This window comes from Notamacropus eugenii, chromosome 2 (assembly GCF_028372415.1).
Source record: "Notamacropus eugenii isolate mMacEug1 chromosome 2, mMacEug1.pri_v2, whole genome shotgun sequence".
Lineage (NCBI taxonomy): Eukaryota > Metazoa > Chordata > Mammalia > Diprotodontia > Macropodidae > Notamacropus > Notamacropus eugenii.
The window spans coordinates 76,483,656-76,507,063 of NC_092873.1; the positions used below are offsets into that span (position 1 = coordinate 76,483,656).

At 37.2% G+C, this 23,408-nt stretch overlaps 1 protein-coding gene and 1 long non-coding RNA gene across 5 annotated transcripts in view; one reads left to right on the plus strand and one right to left on the minus strand.

Annotated features, from left to right (window-relative positions):
- The window catches only part of CFAP52 (cilia and flagella associated protein 52), a 66,674-nt gene that overhangs the window by 42,164 nt on the left and 1,102 nt on the right, over positions 1 to 23,408 (plus strand). For 3 of the 4 annotated variants that reach the window (XM_072641061.1, XM_072641060.1, XM_072641062.1), the window contains 5 exons: positions 9,060 to 9,208; positions 14,967 to 15,112; positions 20,532 to 20,683; positions 21,758 to 21,860; positions 22,991 to 23,102. In XM_072641061.1, coding sequence (XP_072497162.1) covers positions 9,060 to 9,208; positions 14,967 to 15,112; positions 20,532 to 20,683; positions 21,758 to 21,860; positions 22,991 to 23,102 — 662 coding nt within the window. Of the gene's footprint in view, positions 1 to 9,059; positions 9,209 to 14,966; positions 15,113 to 20,531; positions 20,701 to 21,757; positions 21,861 to 22,990; positions 23,103 to 23,408 lie in introns of those variants that run through there. The other variant, XM_072641063.1, reaches the window with a different exon arrangement.
- The window catches only part of LOC140525562 (uncharacterized), a 31,486-nt gene continuing 10,810 nt past the window's right edge, over positions 2,733 to 23,408 (minus strand). Inside the window, exons 2-4 of the long non-coding RNA XR_011974057.1 lie at positions 8,407 to 8,451; positions 4,448 to 4,612; positions 2,733 to 2,857 (exon numbers count right to left, since the gene is read on the minus strand). This is a non-coding gene — a long non-coding RNA (uncharacterized lncRNA). The remainder of the gene's footprint in view (positions 2,858 to 4,447; positions 4,613 to 8,406; positions 8,452 to 23,408) is intronic.

Genomic DNA, 23,408 nt, shown 5'->3' on the forward strand with positions numbered 1-23,408 from the left:
ACCATCACTTTCCTATTCACTCAAGCACAATCTCAGTGCCATTCTCTGTGCCTCTCACCCCATATATCTAATCTATTGAAAAATCTTATGAATCTCTCATATATAAGTCTCCCTCTACTTACATAACTGCCATTCTAATTCAGGGCCCTCATCACTCCTGCCTGTCCTATTACAATAGCCTTCTAATTGGTCTGTTTACCACAAGTGTCTTCCCAGTCCAAATCACCTACCACTCAGCTGTCAAAGTGATTTCCCAAAAGTGTAGCTCAAATCATGTGACAATCCACTCACCTCAGTAAACTATAGTTCAGTGCTTCCCATTTAGTGGTTTGTGAACCCCTTGAGAATTCATAATGCTACTTCAAGAGGTTAAGGCTAAAAATTCTTTAGTGGTGCCTTAAGCAGTAATTTCCCAATTATGTTATAAATATATTTTTCCTCTTTGACAACAAGCATGTATGCATATGGTGCATTATAAGTTTGTTTCTACAGGAATTCAAAACTGTAATGATCATGCTCACAATGATTTTAGTGCTCAATAGAATGATTTCATAAAACTCTGACCAACTTCTGATTGACTGTAATCTGTTCTTGCAGTTTCTCAGCTTGTCATCAAATTGTCCCCAAATTGCCACAATGGTTCAACTTTCAAGGACAAACCAATTCTCAAAATATGATCAAATTCATATGCCTAATCTCATTTGCATCCTGTACAGTGAACTAAATTAGCTCTCTTCTTACCTTGTGTTACACTATAATTATATCTTATCAGCTATTGTAATCACATGATCCAAATATTATGAACTTTATATTCCTGCAATGCAAATGTCAGACTGTTTGAAAAACCAAACCTGGGCAAGTGCATTATAAGCTACCTTGAAATTATCATTGGCCATCAAGACATTCTACAGAAATAAAACGAATATTTTTTTTCATTGCAGTATTAAGGCTGTTTTCTGATTTAAACTTAACCTATACTTATGTTACTATTCAATCTGATGATCTTTAAATGAACTAGCTGACAGCACTGGTCAGTAGAATTTTTGTGAGAGCATAGCTAATGTGCCAGTGGTAGAAGAGAAAACATTTTAAGAGATTCTTTCTATATGTATAAACATTGTTAAAAAGCAAAATATGAAATTGAACTTTAAGTACACTTATCACAATATAGCTCTTGTTTTTCTTTGGTTATTGCATTAGGTACTACTGGTTGATGCTATCCAATTTACCTCCAGAATAAAGTGCTGTATTTGGTATACAGTTCTTCATAACCTGGTTCCTTCCCCTTTTCTAGGTTTCTTATCCTTTATTCTTCATGCACTCTTCTATGCAACTACACTGGCCTCCTTCACTGTTCATTGTATCTGACACTCCATCTGCCATCTCCATGCCGTGGCACTCACTGACTGTCCTCCATGCCTGGGATGCTTTCTCTCCTCACCTTCATCCCTTAGCTTCCCTGACCTCCTTCAGGACTCAGCTCAAATTCCACTTTCTTCAGGAAGACTTTCTTGGAAAGCACAGTGCCTTCCTTCTAAGATTCCTTCTAGCTTCCGTCTACTCTATATCTTGTATGTGCCTTGTTAGTCATATGTTATCTCTCCCAATAGAAAGTGAGCTCTTGAGAATAATGTAAATTCCAGCCATCTGTCAGTGTTTGTTGAAATGTCAGTCTTTGCAAAATCATAGTCTTAATTAGGATATTATATTCGTAGACATTCATTTTGACTCCTCCTTAATTTAAGTAAATTCTAATGAGAAAAGCATCCTTCTGCCAGAGAATGAGCTCTCTACTATACTATGACTCCAACTTAGTGCTCCTCCCATCATTCAAATGCACAGCTGCACTGTTCACTAAAATAAAAGAAGTAAATCTCTCAGCTCCTCAGAATTTTTTTTGTATTGTGGCAGTGAAGACAGTTCAATTACTTTTTGTTAGGTTTTACTGACTTTTTTAAAAAATATCATCTTAGAGGCAGCTAGGTGTCACAATGTATAGAACACTGGACCTAGAATCAGGAAGACCTGAGTTCATATATAGCCTTACACACTTAGCTGAGTAAGTGCAGTTAGCTGGTTCAATGGATAGGGTGTCAGACCTGAAGTCAGGAAGACAACTTCCTGAGTTTAAATGTAGCCTCAGATGATTACTAGCTGTGTGACCCTGTCCAAGTCACTTAACTCTGTCTGCCTTAGTTTTTCCTCTATAAAAATGAGCTGAGGAAGGAAATGGCAAATCACTCCACTATTTTTCTTTTCTTGTGAGGCAGTTGGGATTAAGTGACTTGCCCAGGGTCACACGGTTAGTTTTAGGTGGGATTTGAACTTGGAACTCAGGTTCTCCTGATTCCAGGCCCAATGCTGTATCCACTGTGCCACCTAGATACACCCCACACTCCCATATCTTTGCCAAAAAAAAAAAAAAGCCCCATATGGGGTCACAAAGACTTGGACATAACTGAAACAACTAAACTGACCTCTGTCTACCTTAGTTTCCTCATCTGTAAAACAAGGTTAATAATTTCACCTATCTCCCAAGGTTGTTGTGAAAATAAGATGAGATATTTACAAAGTACTTTGCAAACCTTAAAGTGCTACATAAATGCTAGCTGATATTATTATTATTTTATCCTTCTCCCTCAACATCGACCCCTACTTCGTAACTAAGAAAAAATAATTAAATGACCAACAAAACAAGACCATCTGACAGAGTATACAACATTCTGAACTTACCGTAGTAGTCCTTTGCTTCCCCACTGAGAAAAGGGTGTTTTAATCAACTCTTCTCCTAGATTAGGATTGGTAAATGCATCATTCGAGCAAGTGTCAAAGATAGTTATGTGCACATAAGATAAAACTGAAAAAAAAAAATACAAAAAAAAATAAGTGAGTTCTTGTAGAGCAGGAATTGTTTTGTTAATTTCTTTGTGTCTCCCAACACTAAGCACAATGCCTGGCATGTAATAAATGCTTAATAAATCTTTGATGACTGACAGATTGATCAAAAGGTATATATTAAGTAATTTGGATGAGGAGGGAGGACAGCAATGGCTTGGGGAATCAGGAAAGGCCTCTTTTTTGGAAGTGTCACTTGAATTTAGACTTAAAGGAGGCTAGGAATTACAAATGTTGGAACTGAGGAAGGGAGAGCCTTCCAGGTGTGGGGAACCACCTGCGCAAATGTACTGAGATAAGTGACAGAATGTTGTGTACAGGGAATACGAAGTGGTCCGGTTTGCTGGCATGTCTTAGAGTGTCTGTGTAAGATCAGCCCAGAGAGCGAGTTGGGTGCATGAATGTAAAAGGTTTTATATGCCAAACAAAAGAATTTTTGTTTTTATTTAAGAAGTAATAGGGAACCACAGAGGCTTGAGCAAGGGAATAATATGGTCCAGCCAGTAATTTCAGAATACTGATTTGGCAACCACAGGGAGAATGGACTGAAGAGGAGAGAGACTGGAAATGTGACAACTTATAAGGAAATTGTTGTAATCGTAGATGAAAAGTAATAAGGGCCTGAGTTGGAGTGGATAGGGATGTGAGGAACGTAAAAGGAAAAGACTTCAAAAGTGATCACGGCTGATTTGCCCCACGTCACAAGCTGTTTAAGTAATGACTTGGAATTAGAAGCCAGGCGGACTGAAGTTTCAGTTCAATGCTTTCCCCCACAATGTTGTGCTACTTCTTATTACCTTGTGTTTAGTTACCTTATATTTATTATGCTTATTTATGTATGTTATGTTATCGTGTTTATTCTACATAAGTATATGTGCCCCCTATATATGTCCTTGATGTTTTCCTAGTTAGGTACAAGCTCCTTGTGACCAGGAATTATATTCCATTCGTTATATTTATATTCTTAGAGCCTTGTACGGTGTAGGTCCGCACTGTTCAGTCAACCGATAGACAACAAAGATTGAAATGTCATCGGCAATGTAGTCTGTTCACAATATAAGTAGCCAAGTAGGCTTACAACAAACACTTGTTAGGTGTTGTGACAGGTTCTGTGCTGAGGAAGATTCAAAAGTGAAAAAAGACATGATCTGTCCACACAAAGCTCACATCCAACATGCTGGGTGAGGGGAGAACAGTATATTTGGATGCTATGGCAATAGGTTAGATGATAAGGAACTCAATTAAGGACGGTGGCTGTGTGAGTGGAGAGAAAAGGACTGATGTGGGAGACGCTCACTGTACGTTTGAGGAAAGCTCTCATGTCTCTCCTCTCCCTCTAGATCTTTACTAGACATCTCTCTAATTTCCTCAATCATTTTTTATGAAGAGGTAAGAGGAAGGCATAGGAACAAGCATTTGTATAGACTCTATTATGTGCCAAGCACATTATAAATGCTTTACAAATCTTATCTCACAACCTTATGAGGTAGGTGCTTTTATTATCTTCTTTTTACTGTTGAGGAAAGTGAGGCAAATGGGTTAAATGACTTGCCTGGGGTCACACCACTTGCTGGGTCTGAGTGAGTTCTCCATAGCTCCAGGCACTCCTAACTCAGGTCTTTCTAAGTCCTCATAACATAGTTATAAGACTTCCTCCCCCACACTGGTTGCTCTCTTCTAGATGTGCTTGTCAGTTTTGCTTCTAAAATAGGGTGCCCTAGAAAAAGACCACAATAGCTCAGGTGTGGGTTGATAAGAATGAATGACAGTATGAATATTTCCTTCCTTATTCTATTAATGCTGCCCAAGACTACAAGAGCTTTTTTGGTAATTCATATTAATATTACATTCCGGTAAAACATCAAAGACTTTTTCTATATGAAATACTATTGTCAATTTTCTGAAATCTTGTACTCATACATTTAATTTTTTTTAAAAATCTCAAATAAATACAGGATGTGGACATCAAATCCTATGTTTATTTTTTTGAGCTTTCTTAAATGTCATCTCATTAGGTTTGGCCCATAATTTTCATCTGATATTATCTTTGAGTCTCAATTCACTCATTCAGTATACTTGCTTTCCTTTCTAATTCTGTTTCATGGAAATTTGACAGACATACCTTTATGTTGTTGTTATCCAGTCATTTCAGTTGTGTCCAATTCTTCCTGAGCCCATTTGGAGTTTTCTTGGTGAAGATACTGCAGTGGTTTGCCATTTCCTTCTCTAGCTCATTTTACAGATGAGGAAATTGAGGCAAACAGGACTAAGTGACTTGCTCAGGGTCACACAGCTAGTACGAGGCTGAATTTTATCTCAGGTCTTTGTGACTCCAGGCCTGGCAGCTATCCGCTACACCACCTACCTGCCTCAAGACCCTAATTAAAGTGCTGAATAGGAAATAGGACACGACCACATGACCTTTGGCATGTCACTTGAGATATCCCTCCAAGTTGATAACCATATATTAATCAATATTTTGGTGGTATAGTTGTAGAAGTAGCTATGAATAGAACTAACTATATTATTATTCAAACTATATTTCGCCACTTGTTCACAAAGATATCAAGAGAAGCAGTGACATATCTTTTTTAAAATCCACATATATTGTAGCTTTGGTATTTCTCTTATCTACCAGTCAAGCAATGCTATCATAAAGTCTATTGTAGCATTCTTTTTTCTGTATGTATTTTTAACACTTATTTAAAAACATCTTGAATTCCAAATTTTCTCCTTCCTTGCCACCCTTTCCCCATTCATTGAAGAGCTAGCAATATGATGACCATTACATTTGTAAAGTTATACAAAATATATTTCCATATTAGCAGTGTTGCGACTCTAGTAACAATGATGATGATAAAAAGCAAAAAAAATTAATAAAGTGAAAAAAGTACGCTTCAGTCTACACTCAGAGTTCTATCTCTGGAGGTGAATAGCAGTTTTTCATCATGAGCTCCTTTGGAATTGTCTTGGATCGTGGTAGCAATCATGTTAATGATATCGTTACAATATTAGCATAACTTACTCTTAACAAATCCATGATGGCTTACTGTGATCATCACTTCATTTTCTCAGTGTTCAAAGGGTATTTCATGATATAACTTAGAATTTTGCTGTAATTAAGTCACACTCAGCAGTCTGCAATTTGTCTGATGAATCTTTTATCCTATTTTTTAAAGTGAAAACCCTCACCTCTCATCTTATGATGCCTCTTGTTTTTCTTCATGATTCCTCAGATTGATAATGGTTCAGTATTTATCTTTTAGGGTTTTGTTTTGGTTTTGTATCCTGATTATTCTAAGCCTGGAAACTTAAATTCATTTAAATTAACTCAATGTTCTCATTTCACCTTTCTGGGCTTCAAAATCTTAACTGTTATACTTTTTCCCATTTGAAGATCTTTCTCCTTGATAATAAAGATGGAAGCAAATTTGGAGTTAGTTCAATAATTCTGCTTTCCCTCTGAAATTGTATGTGAGATTTCTTTTTAGCCATTTTTCTTCTTTTTGGTTTTTCTTTGGTTGTCTTTTGAAGGGCATTCATTTAGTATAGGAAGAAGAGCAGAGTTGCTCAGAAATAAAATATAACTATAAGAAATTCTCTTGAAACCTCTTATTTTAAAATTTTTATTGGAAAATTTAAGCATTTTTTAATATGGCAGTGCTATCCAAGTTAGTCTAAGGATTATCTGTCTTATCTTGTTCCTTAAAACTGTGTGAAGAAGTGTTTTATTATCTGTCCATAAGTAGACACTGTAGAGCCCTTTGTTAGTGTAGGGTGGCTGATGGTGGTATACAGGGGATAAAGTGCTGGGCCTAGGGTCAGGAAGACCTGAGTTTAAGTCTTACTTCAGACAAGCTGTGTGACCCTATGCAAGTCAATTAACCTCTTTCTGCCTCAGTTTCCTCAAGTGTAAAATAGGTATAATAATAGTGTCTACCTCACAGGGCTATTGTGAGGAACAAATGACATCATATTTGTAAATTGCTTGGCACAAATTGGCACTTAATAAATGCTTATTCCTTACAAGTCATTCCCCAATTGATAAATGGTCAAAGGATCTGAACAGGCAGTTTTCAGAGGAAGAAATTAAAGCTACCTATAGTCATATGAAAAAATGCTCTAAATCACTATTGATTAGAGAGATGCAAATCCAAACAACTATCAGATTGACTAACATGACAAAACAGAAAAATGGTACATGTTGGAGAAGGCGTGGGAGAGTTGGAACACTTAGTCATAGTTGATGGAACTGATCCAACCATCCTGGAGAACAATTTGGAACTATACCCAAAGGGCTATAAAAATGTGTATACCCTTTGACCCAGCAATACTGCTTCTAGGGTTGTATCCCAAAGAGATCATAGAAATGGGAAAAGGTCCCACATGTATAAAAGTATTTACAGCAGTTCTTTTTGTGGTAGCCAAGACCGGGCAATCAAGGGAATGCCCATCAATTGGGGAATGGCTGAGCAAGTTGTACTGTATGAATGTAATGGAATACTATTGTTCTATAAGAAATGATGAACAGGTGGACTTCAGAAATACCTGAATAGACTTATATGAACTGATGCTGAGTGAAATGAGCAGAACCAGGAGAACATTATACATAGTAACAGTCACAGTATGCGAGAACTGTTTTTGGTAGACTTAGTCCCTCGCAGCAATGCAAAGACCTAAAACATTTCCAAAGGACTCATGATGCAAAATGCCATGCACATCCAGAGAAAGAACTATGGAGTCAAAATGCAGAATGAAGCAGACTATTTTCTCTTTTGTTATGTTTGGTTTTGTTTAGTTTTACACATGCTTTCTCCCATTCGTTTTAATTCTTCTATGCAACATGACTAAGGTGAAAATGTGTTTAATAAGAATGTATGTGTAGAGCCCATATAAGATTGTATGCCATCTTGGTGAGGAAGAGGGAAAGGAGGGGGAGAAAATTTAAAACTTATGGAAGTGATTGATGAAAACTGAAAACAAATAAATAAATTTGGAGACAAAAAAGTGCTTATTCCTTCCTTCCTCTACCATCAATGGTTTAACAAAATTGTTTAATTTGCAGAATTTTTCTTTAACAATTTTTCAAAGATTTCATTGAACTTAATATGTCCCTTCCTAATTTCATTTCATCAGCACTGAAAGATATTTTGTTTCTTTACTCCAATGCTCCAGTGGACCTGTGATTTTATCAATGAGGACATTCCATTCAACAATGCAGATCACATCTCATCCATGCTGACTCATCCTGGACCACGATTTCACATGTCCTTCCATAAGGTTGTCCTAAGGGAACCACCCCACAAACTCAGCACTTGATAGCATGAAAGCACCAGTAGAGTATATGGACATCCTTCAGTTATCCCCTACCTTCATTACATGACCACCTACCCACCAATCTTTTTCAATCATACATTTCTCTCATGACATTATTTTTATCACTTATTCTAAAGTCATTGCAATGTCTGCTCACGTCCATCAAATCTCCATCGTTCCTTCTGCAATGCTTACCTTCAGAAATTGGAGTGTTTCATGATTCACAGTCATACAGCATCTCTGTCCAAGAATATTGGTGTTAAAAAAGATGAAACTGTTTCAGAGAGAACTTTAGAGTCATCAAAAAAACTTTACAGATTCCCCAATGGAATGCAACCTGCTCCCATCGTGTAAATTTTGGAGCCCAACATATTGTCTGCTAGTGGTGTTTAGCTAACATACACACTTATGGACAATCTATTTTAAGTTTTCCATCTAACTGCATATCATACTGTGGACAATAGCCTAGTTCATCTACTTGTTTTTTTTTTTCCCTTGATCATTCCCATAAATTTCTGTGTTTCTGAGCATAGTTGTATTTTATTTCTGAGTAACTTTCTGTTCTCCTTCGTATACTGAGGAAATTCCTGTTGCCCTATTGATCAGAGAAAACTGTGAGATACAAGATTTATGCATATTTCACAGCAGAAATATTACAAGAACACTACATCTTTTGAGTATAAAAGGCATTTCATAAAAAAAGCCCAATTATCAGAAATGCCATCTAAAAAGTGCCTTTCTTACCTCCCTTTTTTTGTGAAAAGCACTTCAAAAATTAATGTTTAACTTAAAAAACTGAATTGAAGAACATGTGTACATCCTGTTTTGTGATAATTTTGCTCTTTCAGTGGCACTGCCGAGTTGTTTGCCACTTGTTCCATGGAAGATATCCGAGTGTGGCACACCTCTTCTAACCGAGAGCTGTTACGGATCACGGTGCCCAATATGACCTGCTATGCTATTGACTTCATGAGAGATGGCAAAAGCATCGTTTCAGGTAATGTTCTTGTGGTCAGATTGAGATTCAGGCTTACACTATAGGCTTGATTATTGCAGTTTTCATTTCATTTTGGCTTCTACGACATGAATGACCTAGAAAAGCCCTTCACCTATTATTCTTGCTTATTTAAACCCTTCTTCCAAGTTCCATTCTTGTGGGAAATAATTTCAAACATAAGGTCACTCTGACCATTGTCATCTCAAGTGACTGGATATCTTTACCTGAGAGTCCTCAGATTTCACATCAGAAACTGAACTCATCCCCTTACCTCCCTCCATACCTCTCCTTGCTACAGATGGCATTATTTCTGTTCTCAGTTACTCAGGGTTGGAACCTAAGAGCTAACTTCTTTTGCCTCATGCCACATATCTAATCAGTTGTCAAGTATTGTCAATCTTATCTCCAAAGCTTCTCTCACGTTTGTTATCTTCTCTGTACTCACACTGCCAGCACACTAGTTTAGGCACTTATTACCATTCACCTGGAATATTGTGATAATATACTAATTGTTTTCCCAGCCTCCCGTGTCTCCTTTCTCCAATCCACCCTTCACAGAGCTGCAAAAATATTCTTCCTTAAGGCAAAAGACTTGTGAATTCCATATTGTGCCCCTGCTCAAAAACTTTATTTTTTAAATGTGACCATTTTATTTTACTTTTTGTTAATTAATAAGCATTAATTTTCTCTTTTCATTCATTGAAAATAAAAGAAAAATAAAGAACTTTTAAACACATTATGTCAAGCAAAACAAATTCTCACACTCATTATATATAAAAAAAAAAAAATGTGTATCTTATTCTGAACCCTGAATCCATCGTGTCTCTATCAAAAGAGGGACAGTATGCTTCATCATCAGCCTTCTGGAATCATGGTTAGTCATTGGACTGATTGGAGTCTTTACTTTAGCTGAAGCTTAATAGATTTTGCTCCAGTCCCTAGTTTTAACACTGTGGAAATCTTATGTTTCACGCATGTTTCTTGTAAGCAACAGATTGTTGAATTCTGATTTCTAATCCATTTTGACATCCCCTTCCATCATATAGTTAAGTTCATCCTGTTCATCCTCTTTGGGACAGTTAAGTGGTGCAGTGGATAGAGCACCAGTGCAGGAGTCAGGAGGGCCTGAGTTTAAATCTCACCTCAGACACTTGACACTCACTAGCTATGTGACCTTAGGCAAGTCACTCAACCCCAACTGGATCATCTCCAGTCATCCTGATGAATATCTGGTCACTGGATTCAGATGGCTCTGGTAGAGAAGTGAGGCTGGTAACCTGCACAGCCCTCCCTCACTCAAAAAAGTCGCATGCAAGTCACGTCATCATTTCTCTGATGGCATGGTCTTCTTCAGCAACGAAGAACGAACACACACACAAGTTCATCCTGTTTATGTTCAAAGTTATGATCGTTACTTGTGTATTTTCCTCCATTCTGTTCTCTTATACTTTTCTTTCTCTTTATTTCTCACCCCTTCTTTATATAGAAGAAGATAGTGAAAGAGAGTGTGGTCAGCACCAGTATTCTAGTTCTGGTGCAATCTATTTCTGATACCTTGCCCCTCTCTGTCTCTCACCCAGACCCCAATCATGTGTTCTTATTCTTTCTTTTCTTTTAAATCCCTCTTCTCAACGAAGACTTTGCATTACTTAGGCCTAATCCCTTCCTTAATGTGCCCTTCCTTTTTGTTCCACTTTCCCTTTCCCCCTTTTCTTTTGTTTCCTTGTTGAGTATTGTGGACTCAACTCTGTGCGGGTGTGTGTTTATATTCTTCCCTCCTTTGACTACTTCAGATGATAGTGAATTCCAAGTTTAATTTGTTCCTCCCACCCCTTCCTCCTTGTTTACATAGTCTTTTACTCCAATTAGATATTTTCCCCAACCATTCCACTCCCTTTTCCTCCTTAAAGTGTTCTTTCCCCCTTCCCTTTCCATTCTTATTTTACGCTCATCATAACATAAGAAAACTCCTCCCCGTCTTATTAGACTGCCTCCTTGATAATGATAATAAGGGGTTTCTATGGGACACATGTATCATCTCTTCATATTAGAATATAAACAGTTTATCCTTGTTTAGTCTCTTATTCACTCATGTTTACTTTTTATGTTTCTCTGTATTTCAAAGTTTCTATGCCACTAAGATCTTTTTATCAAGAATTCTTGGAAGTCCTCTATTTCATTAAAGATCCATTCCACACAGAGTCTTCTGTAGGATTATAGTTAGATTGGCTGTAAGCTCCTATGTTTTGCTTTATGGAATATTGTATTCCAAGCTCTTTGACCCTTTATACTGGTGTTGCTAAATTTTGTGTGATCCTGACTGTGGCTCCTTGGTACTTGAATTCTTTATTTCTATGTGATTGCAGTATTTTTCTTTGAACTGGAATCTCTGGACTTTATGATGTTCCCAGGAGTTTTCACTTTGGGCTTTCTTTCAGAGGTACCCAGAAGACTTTTTCCTATTTTTTACCTTGCCCTCTAAAAGAGCTAGGCAATTTTCTTTTGATTTCTTGAAACATTACATTTAGGCTCTAGTTTTCATCATCGTGTTTAGGTAGTCCTGCGATTTTAAAATATTTTCTTAATCTGTTATCCAAGTCAGTTGTTTTTGTTATAAGATAGTTTACATTTTTGTCCATTTTTAAAAGTCTTTTGACTTTGTTTTTAATATTTCTTGTTGTCTCTTAGAGTCATTAGCTTCTGTTTGATCCATTCAAGTTTTCAGGGAGTTTGTTGCCTGTGCAAGTTCTTGTGCCAATAGGTTAATTCTATTTCCAATTCATTCTTCCATAACTATCATTTTTTTCCAAATTTTTCCCTCTAACTCTCTCACTTCATTTATAACAACATTTTAACTCTTTTTTTCTTAAACCTTCTTTCTTTATTTTTTCAGAAAATCTAGTTGAATTTGGGCCCAAGAATTTTTCTTGGAGGTTTTGCTTATAGATGTTTTGAAGCCATTCTGTTCTTTCAGGTTTTTATCTTGAGCATCTTTATTGCCAAAATGCTTTTTAGGGTGGGATTCTTTTTCTATTTGCTCTTCCAGCCCACTTCTTGACTTCAGACTTTATATGTTAGAACTGGTCTCTGCACACTTTGGGAGGGAATATTTGGGCTGAGTTTGTGTCCTGCTGGTGCTGCTTTCTAGGGGTTATTGAACAATGTGTTATTCCAGGATCCAGGGGATTGCTGAGGCTGGGGACCTGCAAGTTTTCAGTGCTCCCAAAATGGTCTGATCCAAGGCAAAGTAGAATCACTGCCCTTTTTGTCTGAGTTCTATCAGTTTCTGACCTGGATTGGAATCTAAGTGATACATCTATGGGCTTATTCCTGTTTAGTATTGCGGTAGACTCTTGCCAGACTCAGCAACTAGAAAGCTCTGATGGTTCTTCGATAGAACTAACTGTAGGCTCCCTTTTAATTCGGATTTCCTGTGCTGGCTATTCCATTGCATGCTTCAGATTGGGTTAGATGCTGAAAATAAGATTCCTGCTCTCCTTTGCTCCCCAGGATCAGCAGTTGGCTGGGTCTGTGTCATCAAGGAATGCCTCCACTAGGCACAGAGATGTTATTTGTTTTATCAAGTAATTAGAATCTTAATACTCTATTCCAATTCTATAGCTTTACATCTTTGTAAATTAAGGCTGGGTCCATTTGGTTTCCTGCTAACAGAGCACCTAAATTTCAGAGGCACCTTTTAGAGAGAAAAAAAAAAATCATACTACCTATCTTAAATATTCGTTGTGAGAAAAGCACTTCATAAACACTTCACATTTTTAAAAACCCTTTAGGTTTAAAGGGGGAAAATTTTAAGCAGTAATGGAAAAATTTCACAGACATTATAACATTCTGTGTTTATATTCTACAACAGTTTGCCTCATAGGCATCCATATGATTTGTGAGGATGTTTGCTACATTGGTTCTAATTGTCAAGATCTCTCCAACACTGAGTTAATTTTGTTCTTCCTTTTCAATCCTTAGGTTAAAATCAAGTCTATTCTTTTAATTCCCTGTGTCTAGGAATATATCTGCAGGCACTGGAAAGTCATTAAAAGCTTTTCTGAATCAACTCTCAAACTGAGGGATTTGGTACTCTTGTAATGTTCTGTCAGCACTACCTCTTGTTTCTTGTAAGATCCTATAATGGAGGCATGAATGATTGGGGTATAGAATGATAAAATCTCAATTTTCTGTCCGTAGTATTCTGCTAATTCAGCTAATAGGTTGAACTTGGTCTCAATCAATGATACTAGAGATATTCAAGGTGTCTACTATCTAGTTCTAATACTCATGACTTCCTTAGAGAACTTAATTTCACATTAATATAGCCCAAATATGGGTAGCCCTCATTCAGTTCTTCAAGTTCCCTGCATAAACTGAAGGGTAGTTTTTGAAAATCTCTTACAGGATACAGAATATAATAGTTACTTGGGATCTCCTGTTCAGCACAGCAGGACATCCTATATCTTCAATCATATTCATTTCTGCAAGGAGTCCTAGGAACCTTGTTGGGATCCATAGGTTTGACAATTAGGAGGCATCACTAGTAATAACAATAGCAATGTTTAACATTTACTTTACAACGGAGTACATTGAGCTGTAATCCTTTCTACTGAAGGAGGCTGAATCTAGTAGATTCCTTGAGTTTGGAAGTTCTAAGCTAAGATAGGGCTAAAGCCCAAAGGGCATTTATACTGAGCATGGTACAAGTATGGTGAGCTCCTGGGAGTGGAATAGCACCGACACTTCCCAAGGATTGAGTAAATTGGCCCAGTCAGAGAACTTCACAGGTTTAAAGGTTTCTAACCAATCTTTACTGGGATTGGGCCATTAGTGGCCATAGAACTTCTAACCTATAGTCTCAAAAGAAATAAAACAACTAAAAAAGAGATATACGTATGTATATATGCACATGCGCACACACACACACGCACATCTTTTGTCTTGAAAGCAACACTTCATTTTACAGATGAGTTGTGTGCAGGGTCATATAGCACTATTCAAACTTAGGTCTTCCTGACTCCAACGCTCATGCTCTATTCTTTACAGCACCTAGCTGTCCAACATGCTCACATACCAACATATTCTTCACACATATATCCTCTTTTTCCCATACAAGTATGAAGAATATGCTGATATTTGGGTGTGTGACTCTCTGTTACCTGCGTAAATTTGTTTTCCTTTCTTGCTTCAGGCTCTTATAATCTGACTCTGCCCTATGACCATACTGAAACTGCTATCTCAAATGTCACCAGAGACCTCTTAAATGCTAAATCTAATGGATTTTTTTTCAGCAGGAGGGATCTAGTGGTTGGGAGTTGGGGGTATAGAAGAGGTTTAGACATCCCCCAAACCAAGAAATGGAGTAGAAGATATCTCAACACACTATGTGGGTCCTTTCTATAGGCAAGAAGTTGGATGTGATCACTTCAGAGGGGACTTTGGTATGGGTTAGATGGTACCAGTCCAGCACAGTTTCTCCTTCTCAACCCCTCTCCTCACAATAACCACATACTTCCTATCCAGAAGCTGAGAATGTGAACAATCCAGTGGAAGTTTAGGAGATTAATATGCGTGAGGTGGAGAGGATGGGGAGTATGATTTCTGACAACAAACAGACATTACACTTAGGCTCTCATCGCCCCTCTCCCTATATCAGATTCCACACTACATCTTATTTACGTTTTATGTGGTTCTGCGTCCTCGGTTGAGGTACATTTATTTACCTTGTTTGCATTTCGTTTCTTTGTTCCCTTAGCTTGGAATGACGGTAAAATCCGTGCATTCACCCCAGAGACAGGTCGACTGATGTATACCATAAACAATGCTCACAGCATCGGAGTGACAGCCATCGCTACCACAAGTGACTGCAAAAGAATCATCAGTGGAGGTGGTGAAGGGCAGGTGTGGTATTCGAACCTAAGACTGCTTTGAGGTGATGTAGTTGGAATTTAATTTAAAAACACTCTTAAGTGTCACAATCATAGGCAAAAATCAAAATAACTTTTAAAGAGGAAGACTGTGGATAAACTTCACTTTAAAATATTAATGTGAGCAATCCCTCATAAATCCATTTATTTGGGATTTAACTTTCACCTCTGTTTATTTCAATGGGCTGTAGTTGGTAGAGAATAAGACCTGAATGATGTCAAGTGTTGGGAATATCATTCTCAGAGGCAGGGTGTTGAATAAATTTATATATGAGGTGAAGAGACAGAAGAGTAAAAATGGGAAAAAAGAAGTCATAAAATTGACACCTCAACACTATTTTTGTAGTTTCAGTCTTATGGGAATTTTGTTTTCCTCTCTAAAAGCTGCCTCTGAAATTTAGGCGATCTGCTAGTTGGAAGCTAAATGGATCATGCTGAGATTCAAGATAATGGTTCTTTGTCTAAGCCCACTACAGATTTTTGCAAATCTCATTTGACATTTTTTAAAGATGCTTACTAAAACAGTTACACTTTAACACCCATTAACAAACAGCAAAACAGATCTTTTGAATACTCACAAAACAAACAATAATTTGTTTGGCATTTTTATTCATGATCACTTAAATGTGCTGTTATAAAATGAATGTCATTCTTTGAATCAGTAGACCTGATTTGAAAAACAAACTATTAACACTTACTGGCTGTGTGACTATGAACAAGTCACTTACTGTCCTGGAACTGTATTTTCATATCTATAAAAAGGGGATAGACTTATATTATCAATCTTATATGTTTGCTGTGAGAAAAGCACTTCATAAACTTTAATATTAATTATTTAAATATGAGCTATCATTTTTGTTCCTGTTCCTTTCCTTTGTTATGGGAAAAAGATTCTTGTTGATTTCATGTGACAGGTTAACTGTTGCTGAACAAATCTATCACAGTGCAGAAATTCTAGAGATTAAAACCTAGGTTTTATTCCGCTTATGCACAAGTGTAGGATTCAGAAAAATAACCCTGAACCCCTACTGAGGTTCAGACCACATTTTTAATAGAGAAAAAATTATATCTGAGAGAGAAAATTTTTTTTTAACATATAGCAATGTTTAAATGTCACACAGACCTGGTCAAACAGAATCATAATTACACGCTTCCCCCAACAAATTATTAAACTAAGTTATAGATCTAAACACAGAATCTGCAAACATTTATTCTATAATGCTACAAGGCTACTTTTAAAGAATTCACATAGGCTGATTGAGATGTTTACATGTCACAGATAACTAAAGGGTGGGAATCAGAGAAATTTTTCCATGCATAAAGTAAGCGAAATACTCTTCAGAGGGTTTAAGATTTTGTTACATGCGCTATTCCCTCTTTCTCTTTTGGTTTCTTATCTCAGGAATATTACTTAATGCTATCATTAAAACCCAGGTGAGGTTAATATAAACAGGAGACAGGTTTCAGTCAGCCCCGAGCTCCAAATGACAATAAAAGGAAAATGAAAAATTCTCATAGCAGTATTTTTTATTTTATCTCTGTTATTTGTCTTTTAATTATCTGATTCTCATGAATAATTAACTTTGCCTGAAAATCTTTTTGTTCTCAGTCTCTAGACTTTAAACTTGCTAGGGGGTATGAAAATGCCTAAGTTTTTTACTTAGCTAAATGTCTTCTTCTCTTCCTCCTCCTTTTCCTTCTTTCCTTCCTCTGAATTGATATATATGTATTTTTCCTAACCAAAATCTTTTTCTAGTCTTAATAATCAAAGAAATAATCTGTTATGGAGGGGAAAAAGATAGATCCAGCATCTAAGAATCACAGAATATTGGAGCTAGAAGGGAAACCTTTGTTGTTCAGTCATGTCTCACTCCTCATGATCCCGTTTGGGGTTTTCTTGGCAAAGATACTGGAGTGGTTTGCCATTTCTTTCTCCAACTCATTTTATGGATGAAGAAACTGAAGCAAATAGGGTTTAGTGACTTGCCAGGGTCACACAACCAGTGAGTGTGTGAGGCTGCATTTGAACTCATCTTCCTGATTCCAGGCCTAGCACTTTATCCACTGTGCCACCTAGTTGCCTATTCCAGCCAGATTCCATGATAATAGCACAGATAAATCCTTAGAGGAAGATAATGTGATTCACAGAATATTTTTGGAGAAGCAATTTGCCCTGACTGTGTTATATCTTGATATTACAGTCCCTCCTCTTGATGTAGAAATACATATATCTCAGGGAGATAAATGCCAAAGATCTTATCCCAAAAAGTAGGCAACCAGGAGGGTGTGTATATAATAAGCATGAACTATAGGAGTTGGACAAATCTCTCTTCTCTTTCCCCATATGTGAGGAAGAGGGCATCTGAAGGAAATGTTGAGCAGGAGCTTCTAGACTTGGTGGATTGTTGTGGTCAGAGAATGAATGGGGTGGGGAGTGGTAGGGACAACCACGAAAGAGAAGGGAAGCAGAGCACTTCACTTGGAAGAATGACAGGTATGCCAAGAAAACAGAATGCAGATCAATGACTGCAAGTGCAGAAAGTCAAGACCAGTGCATTAGGGCAGAGTTCACCAGTACCTTATGGAAACTATTGCAGCAATACCAGACCCGTTTCAGTGAGAGATACTGAAACTGCACCTGCATCAATGAGGTGGGATCCACAAGTCTCCTGACAGAACAGGGACTTCACTAAATATAAAATGTCACAAACTTGTAAAAACTGCACAGAACCTCTGAGGAAAAAAACAAGGCACATTGTGATAGGCTAGTTCTTAGCTAAGAACTCAGATATCAGTCTGTTATGTTTTTCTTACTGCCTTAAATAAAATTTGTTGTATGTCTAATGCCTATGAGTATACACAGGGGAACCTGACAGCCCTTTGCTTACTAATAGTGTGACCTTGGGCAAGCCACTCAGCTTCTTCCTTCAGCCTCAGTTTGCTTATCTATAAAATGATAGGTGGTGGTCTCTGAGGTCCCTTCCAGTTTTTGAATTCCTATTAGCCTATGGGAGCATGTGTCATAGAGACTATCAAGATTGTCCCTGTGCCTGTGGTGTCAGAAGTCAGAGCAGGGGGTATATTTGGGGAAATCATCTGGGATTGTTTATTTTGCATACTGTAGGGCATCCCTATTCTACCTACACTTACAGTGTACAGTGGTTTGGGGGTGGGGAGGGGAAGGGTCACCATGTGAATGGCTACTATGGCTACAAAGCTATTAAAGGACTGAAGCATATAAGGATAAGTATCAGCACTCACCGAGGTTTGTGGATTTTTGAGGTGCTTATGGGCTGTGACAGTATGCCACTGAAAAGACTTAGCATACTATAGCAAACCCTTTGGGGGGTATAATTTACTATGGAACATATTAGGAATGATGACAATGAAGCTACTACCTTATGTGAGTGGCTTGAAACTGTAGAGCCTTCCTGGGGAGATAACCCAGAAAAGAGAGCAGTTATAAATTGTTACTAAAACCCCGTCTTTCTGCCCATCTTGCTAAACAAGATGAAGACCCTCTTAGAAGTCGGAAGAATGGATTACAGGGATTTCTGGGTGGTAAGACACTCTCCTCTTTAACTAATGACCTGAGGTCAAAAGAGGCATGGGCTTGGATAGTTAGACCAGCTATCAAGCACACATTACAGAAAGAGGAGACCCATTATGAGCAATTATGGTTATTTTCAGAGTAGCCGGATGGCTTACATGGAGAGGAAGCCTTTGAGTACTGGGTAGAATGTGATAAATAGATGATACAGTTGTAGGAGGTGCCTTATATATAGAAAAGTGGGCAATGACTAGGTAGCCAAGATTCAGAGTTGCAGAGCAAGTTTTGATGTGTAAGAGTAGAAGGAGAGACTCCTATTAGCCCTGGAAGTGATTCAGTCATTTTAGAGGGAGTAAGATATATTGTGATCAGCTCAAAATTTTTTAAAGGATTGATAGATGGGTCTTAAAATAACCACATAAATTGTGCCTTTGGGCATTTCACAAAATAGACAATGCGTTGTCTATTTAGACAATAGACAGACTCAGCAAAATGAGATTGTAAACCACTACTCAAGAGAAATGGAAGAGTTTAATTCAATTTGTTGGGGATAGAGAAAAATAATTGCTATGGGCAACTGGAAAAGTGGTTCAGCAGTCTTAGATGCATTTTTTCATCCATCTAAGAACAATGGAAGGAAACAGGAGTTTGGATAGTTGTATTCTAATCCTGGTGCTAAAAGTTTACTGCTTAAGAGAAATGGAAAAATTTTGTTTAGCTTATCGGTACTAATATTTCCCTCCCTAGAGCTAAGGCATCCTCAGCAAGATTAGTCATAGACCTACTCTTAGATTAGAAATATGAACTAGAATACCTACAACAGTTTCTGGAGTAGGTAGCATAGTAGATAGACAGATGGCTGGCCCTAGAGTCAAGAAAATCTGAGTTCAAATTTGGCCTCAAACTCTTACTAGCTGTGTGATCCTAAGCAAGTTACTTAACTTCTCTTGCCTCAGTTTCCTCAAGTGTAAAATGGGGATCATAGCACCTACTTTCCAGGGTTATTATAAGGATCAAATGAGATAATATTTGTAAAGCACTGTAATGTTAATGAAATAGGAAGATCTTCCCTGCCCATTAATAGGTCTATATGACTTGCTTTGAACTCTGGCCCACCTCTCATGGAGCCTGGGTCACGTGGAGCTCAGTGTTGGAGGAGTCTGCCCGAGGAGTAGAGAGAGGCAGAGACAGAGACAGAGAGAGAGAGAGAGAGAGAGTCAGAAAGACAGACAGACAGACAGACAGACAGAGACAGAGAGAGCACATGAGCAGAGAGTGAATACCAGAGCAGAGAGAAGCAAGCTATGACGGGGCAGAGGAAGGAATGTGTCTAGGGTTTAAGATGTCCCTGGATTAGAGATAAGTACCCTGCTAAATCTCACTTCCTAGTATTCTAATGATGTCCCAAATAAATATTTTGGTTTTGCCTTTCAGGAAGAGAGTTTATTATATTTTATGAATTTACCCTGGAAATACACATTGCATATTCATAGTGGCTGCTGTGGGTATCACATCAGCCTTATAAGCACTTAGCACAGTGCCTGACATATAGTCCATAAAAGTTGTTTAATAAATTCTACCTTCCTTCTTTCCTTCTTTTCTTTTTTTCCTTCCATGGAAGTTTATAAACATATATTTGAGCCTATTTGAGTATCTCAACTTAGTAACTTCCTCTACCAATTCTAAGGAAGAGATTTGCAATTCAGAAATGAAGTCTCCCTTCTTTGGAGGTGAGGGGGTGCAGGGAGGGCTAGGACTTGTAATTTATTGATCTAGTTTAGTTGTTTATGTTGACTTTGGGTGTATATGGGGTTTTTTCACTATTGTTTTGTTTTGCTTTGAGGTAAGGGTATGGCAAATAGGTCCTCAAACTCAGAAACTGGAGGAAGCCCTAAAGGAGCACAAATCATCAGTATCCTGTATTAAGGTAAAGAAGAATAATGAAGAATGTGTCACAGCCAGCACAGATGGGACTTGCATTATTTGGGACCTTGTGTACGTACACTGTGATGGTGAGGATGTTGGAGTAACACTAAAAATGTAATACTATGGTACAGGAGGGTGCATAGTTCCAAGCTCGTATCCAAACTGGAAAATGATTCAAATCAAAGGAAGTGACCTTAGGCAGGTCACAGAACCCCTCTAACCTTAGTTTCCTTGGCTTTAAAATGAGGGGGCTTGGACTTGAATAACCTTTAAAGATTCCCCTCTAGCTCTCAATCTATGACTCTCTGGAAGCTGTTCTACTAAACTATCATCTATAAATGTACAGTAGGACTGTTTTCACTGTCATCTATAAGTTTATGGGAGCTAATAAAGCCTTTCTGAAAGGCTTTAAGGATAAGTGAGAAATTTTAAGGAGTAAAATTCATTGTTTTATCCATTTTTTAAAAGAACTTGCCTCTATAAGAAAGTTCTGAATAAAACATATAGAAAAAAAAGCAGTATTACAAATGCACTCTGGTGGGGATAAAGAGAAATAAATAATTGGTATGGGCAATTGGAAAAGTAATCAAGAGGTCAAGAAACTTAAATTAGATGCATTTTTCCATCCATCTGAGGACAATGGAAAGAAATGGGAGTTTGGATAACTAGACTCTAATATTAGTCCTGACATTAGCTTTGTGTGACTTTGGGGCAGATAATTTCATTTCTATGATCTTTAACTTTTCCATCTGTAATATAAGAGATTTGGACTAGATGATCTCTTCTATCTCTGTCTGATTTCCCTTTGGAAGACTATTTAATTAAGAGATAGGTTATAGATTTCCTTCTCTAACTGATCATCTCAGATCATGGGAGTCAAAGACCCTGGGTTTAAGTCCAGCTTTGGACTTATTACCTGTGTGGCCTTGGTCAAATCAGTGAACCACTTGGGGGGTCTACCTTTCCTTATCTATAAAAGGTGGGGTTGAATTAGCTGATCTTGAAAGACCCTTCTGTCTTGGAATCTATGATCCCAGGTGTTTCTTGGGCTAGAAAAAACTATCCTGAGATAGTCTGGTGCAGCCAATTAGTGGAGGAACAGCAAGTAAATTCCAGAGCTTTTTATGGATAACTATTTTTCAGGCGTCTGAAGAGGAACCAGATGATTCTGGCCAACACTTTATTTCAATGTGTTTGTTACCATCCAGAAGAGTTTCAGATTATCACCAGTGGGACAGACAGAAAAGTAAGTAGCCACCAAGAGATAAGATCCTTTTAGAGAACTGAGATTTATCATAGAAAGGCACTACTAGGCTATGGCTAGACCTATTTATTGCTATTATTTTCTGACTAAATTCAAAGTGAGAAAGACTAGATATGCATAGCTTCATAAATTGTCCCAATTCATCACCACTGAAAAAACAAACAGTTTATTACTTGAGACTTCTCTAATTCATTACTGGGGATAATGGGCAGAAGCTGAGAAATAATTCTCTTTTTACTGTCCATAAATACTTTCTCAAGAGAATTAATTGTGTAAAGACTTTACAGAGTTACTATTTTAAACTACGCAAAACCTTAGTTTTACATTAGTTATCCCTGGACCTTTAGAAGTACCTTATGCCAATTATTAACCATTCATTAAAAGTATATATGATTCCTAAATTGCTACCTTTTAATTTTTATAGTTTTCTTCGGACTCTTTATGTTGTAGCAAGAGAACTTTCAATTAAATAAATCCAAATTAAATCAAAGCATAATTCTCAAGATAAATTTAAACATATATCAGTACTTTTATAAGAAATGCAATGTTTCAAAAGGAGGAAACATGAAAAAAGGATGTTACATGTAACATGAAGAAAATCCAACTACTTAACTCTTTTAAACTTCACTCTAAATGCTCTTCCAATTTTAAACAAAGAGTTCCTCCAACAAACATCTTATTTTAATGCCTTCATTGTGATATGAAATTGACCTTGAGTTCTTGAAGGCTAGGCAGAGCTTAAAGTCTTCAAGTACAGGTCAGCCCACTTTGGAGGGACTACGAATTACACAGTTGGCCAGCAAGTAGTGAAGTTTTTGTTTGTTTGTTTTATATCAGCTAATGAAATCTCTTACTTAAGGGATAGAATGATAGTGAAATCATATAGGTGAAGTCATGGCTCTTTATAATATTGAAGCATTAAAGAATGATGTAAAAGTAGTTTCTTTACATTTTTTCCCTTAATCTCTTTTATCCTTTTACTCTGTGCCACTTTTTGAGGAGTAATAAGTACTTCTTTTTGTTAATGTATATTCTATAAGACTCATATACATATTGCTATATCTTTTTCATTACCACAAATTCTTATTATGCACTTTTATCCTGATTTCCAGATCGGTTATTGGGAAGTGTTTGATGGGACTGTAATTAGAGAGCTAGAAGGTTCCTTGTCTGGTGCAATCAATGGGATGGATATTTCATCAGAAGGAGTACATTTTGTCACAGGTTAGTACTGGAATAAGAAAAAGAAGAGACATTTTCCTTATTTAAGTATATTAGCAAGTTAACCTGGAGGAGAAGGATTTTTGAAGCTAAGCTAAATCAAATTCAGTTTGGAAGCCCTGAAGCTCTCATGAGAAATGAGAATTCAGCTGACAGGTATTTCTTGGGAAAGAAATACTAAAAAGATAACTCAGGAGAACAAGATTAATACCAAGATAAGAACAGGATAAGATTTAGATTTCATAGGAATTGCTTTTCATTTATTTGGTGGGCAATGGAAGAAAAGGGCTGAAGAATTGGTCTTTAATC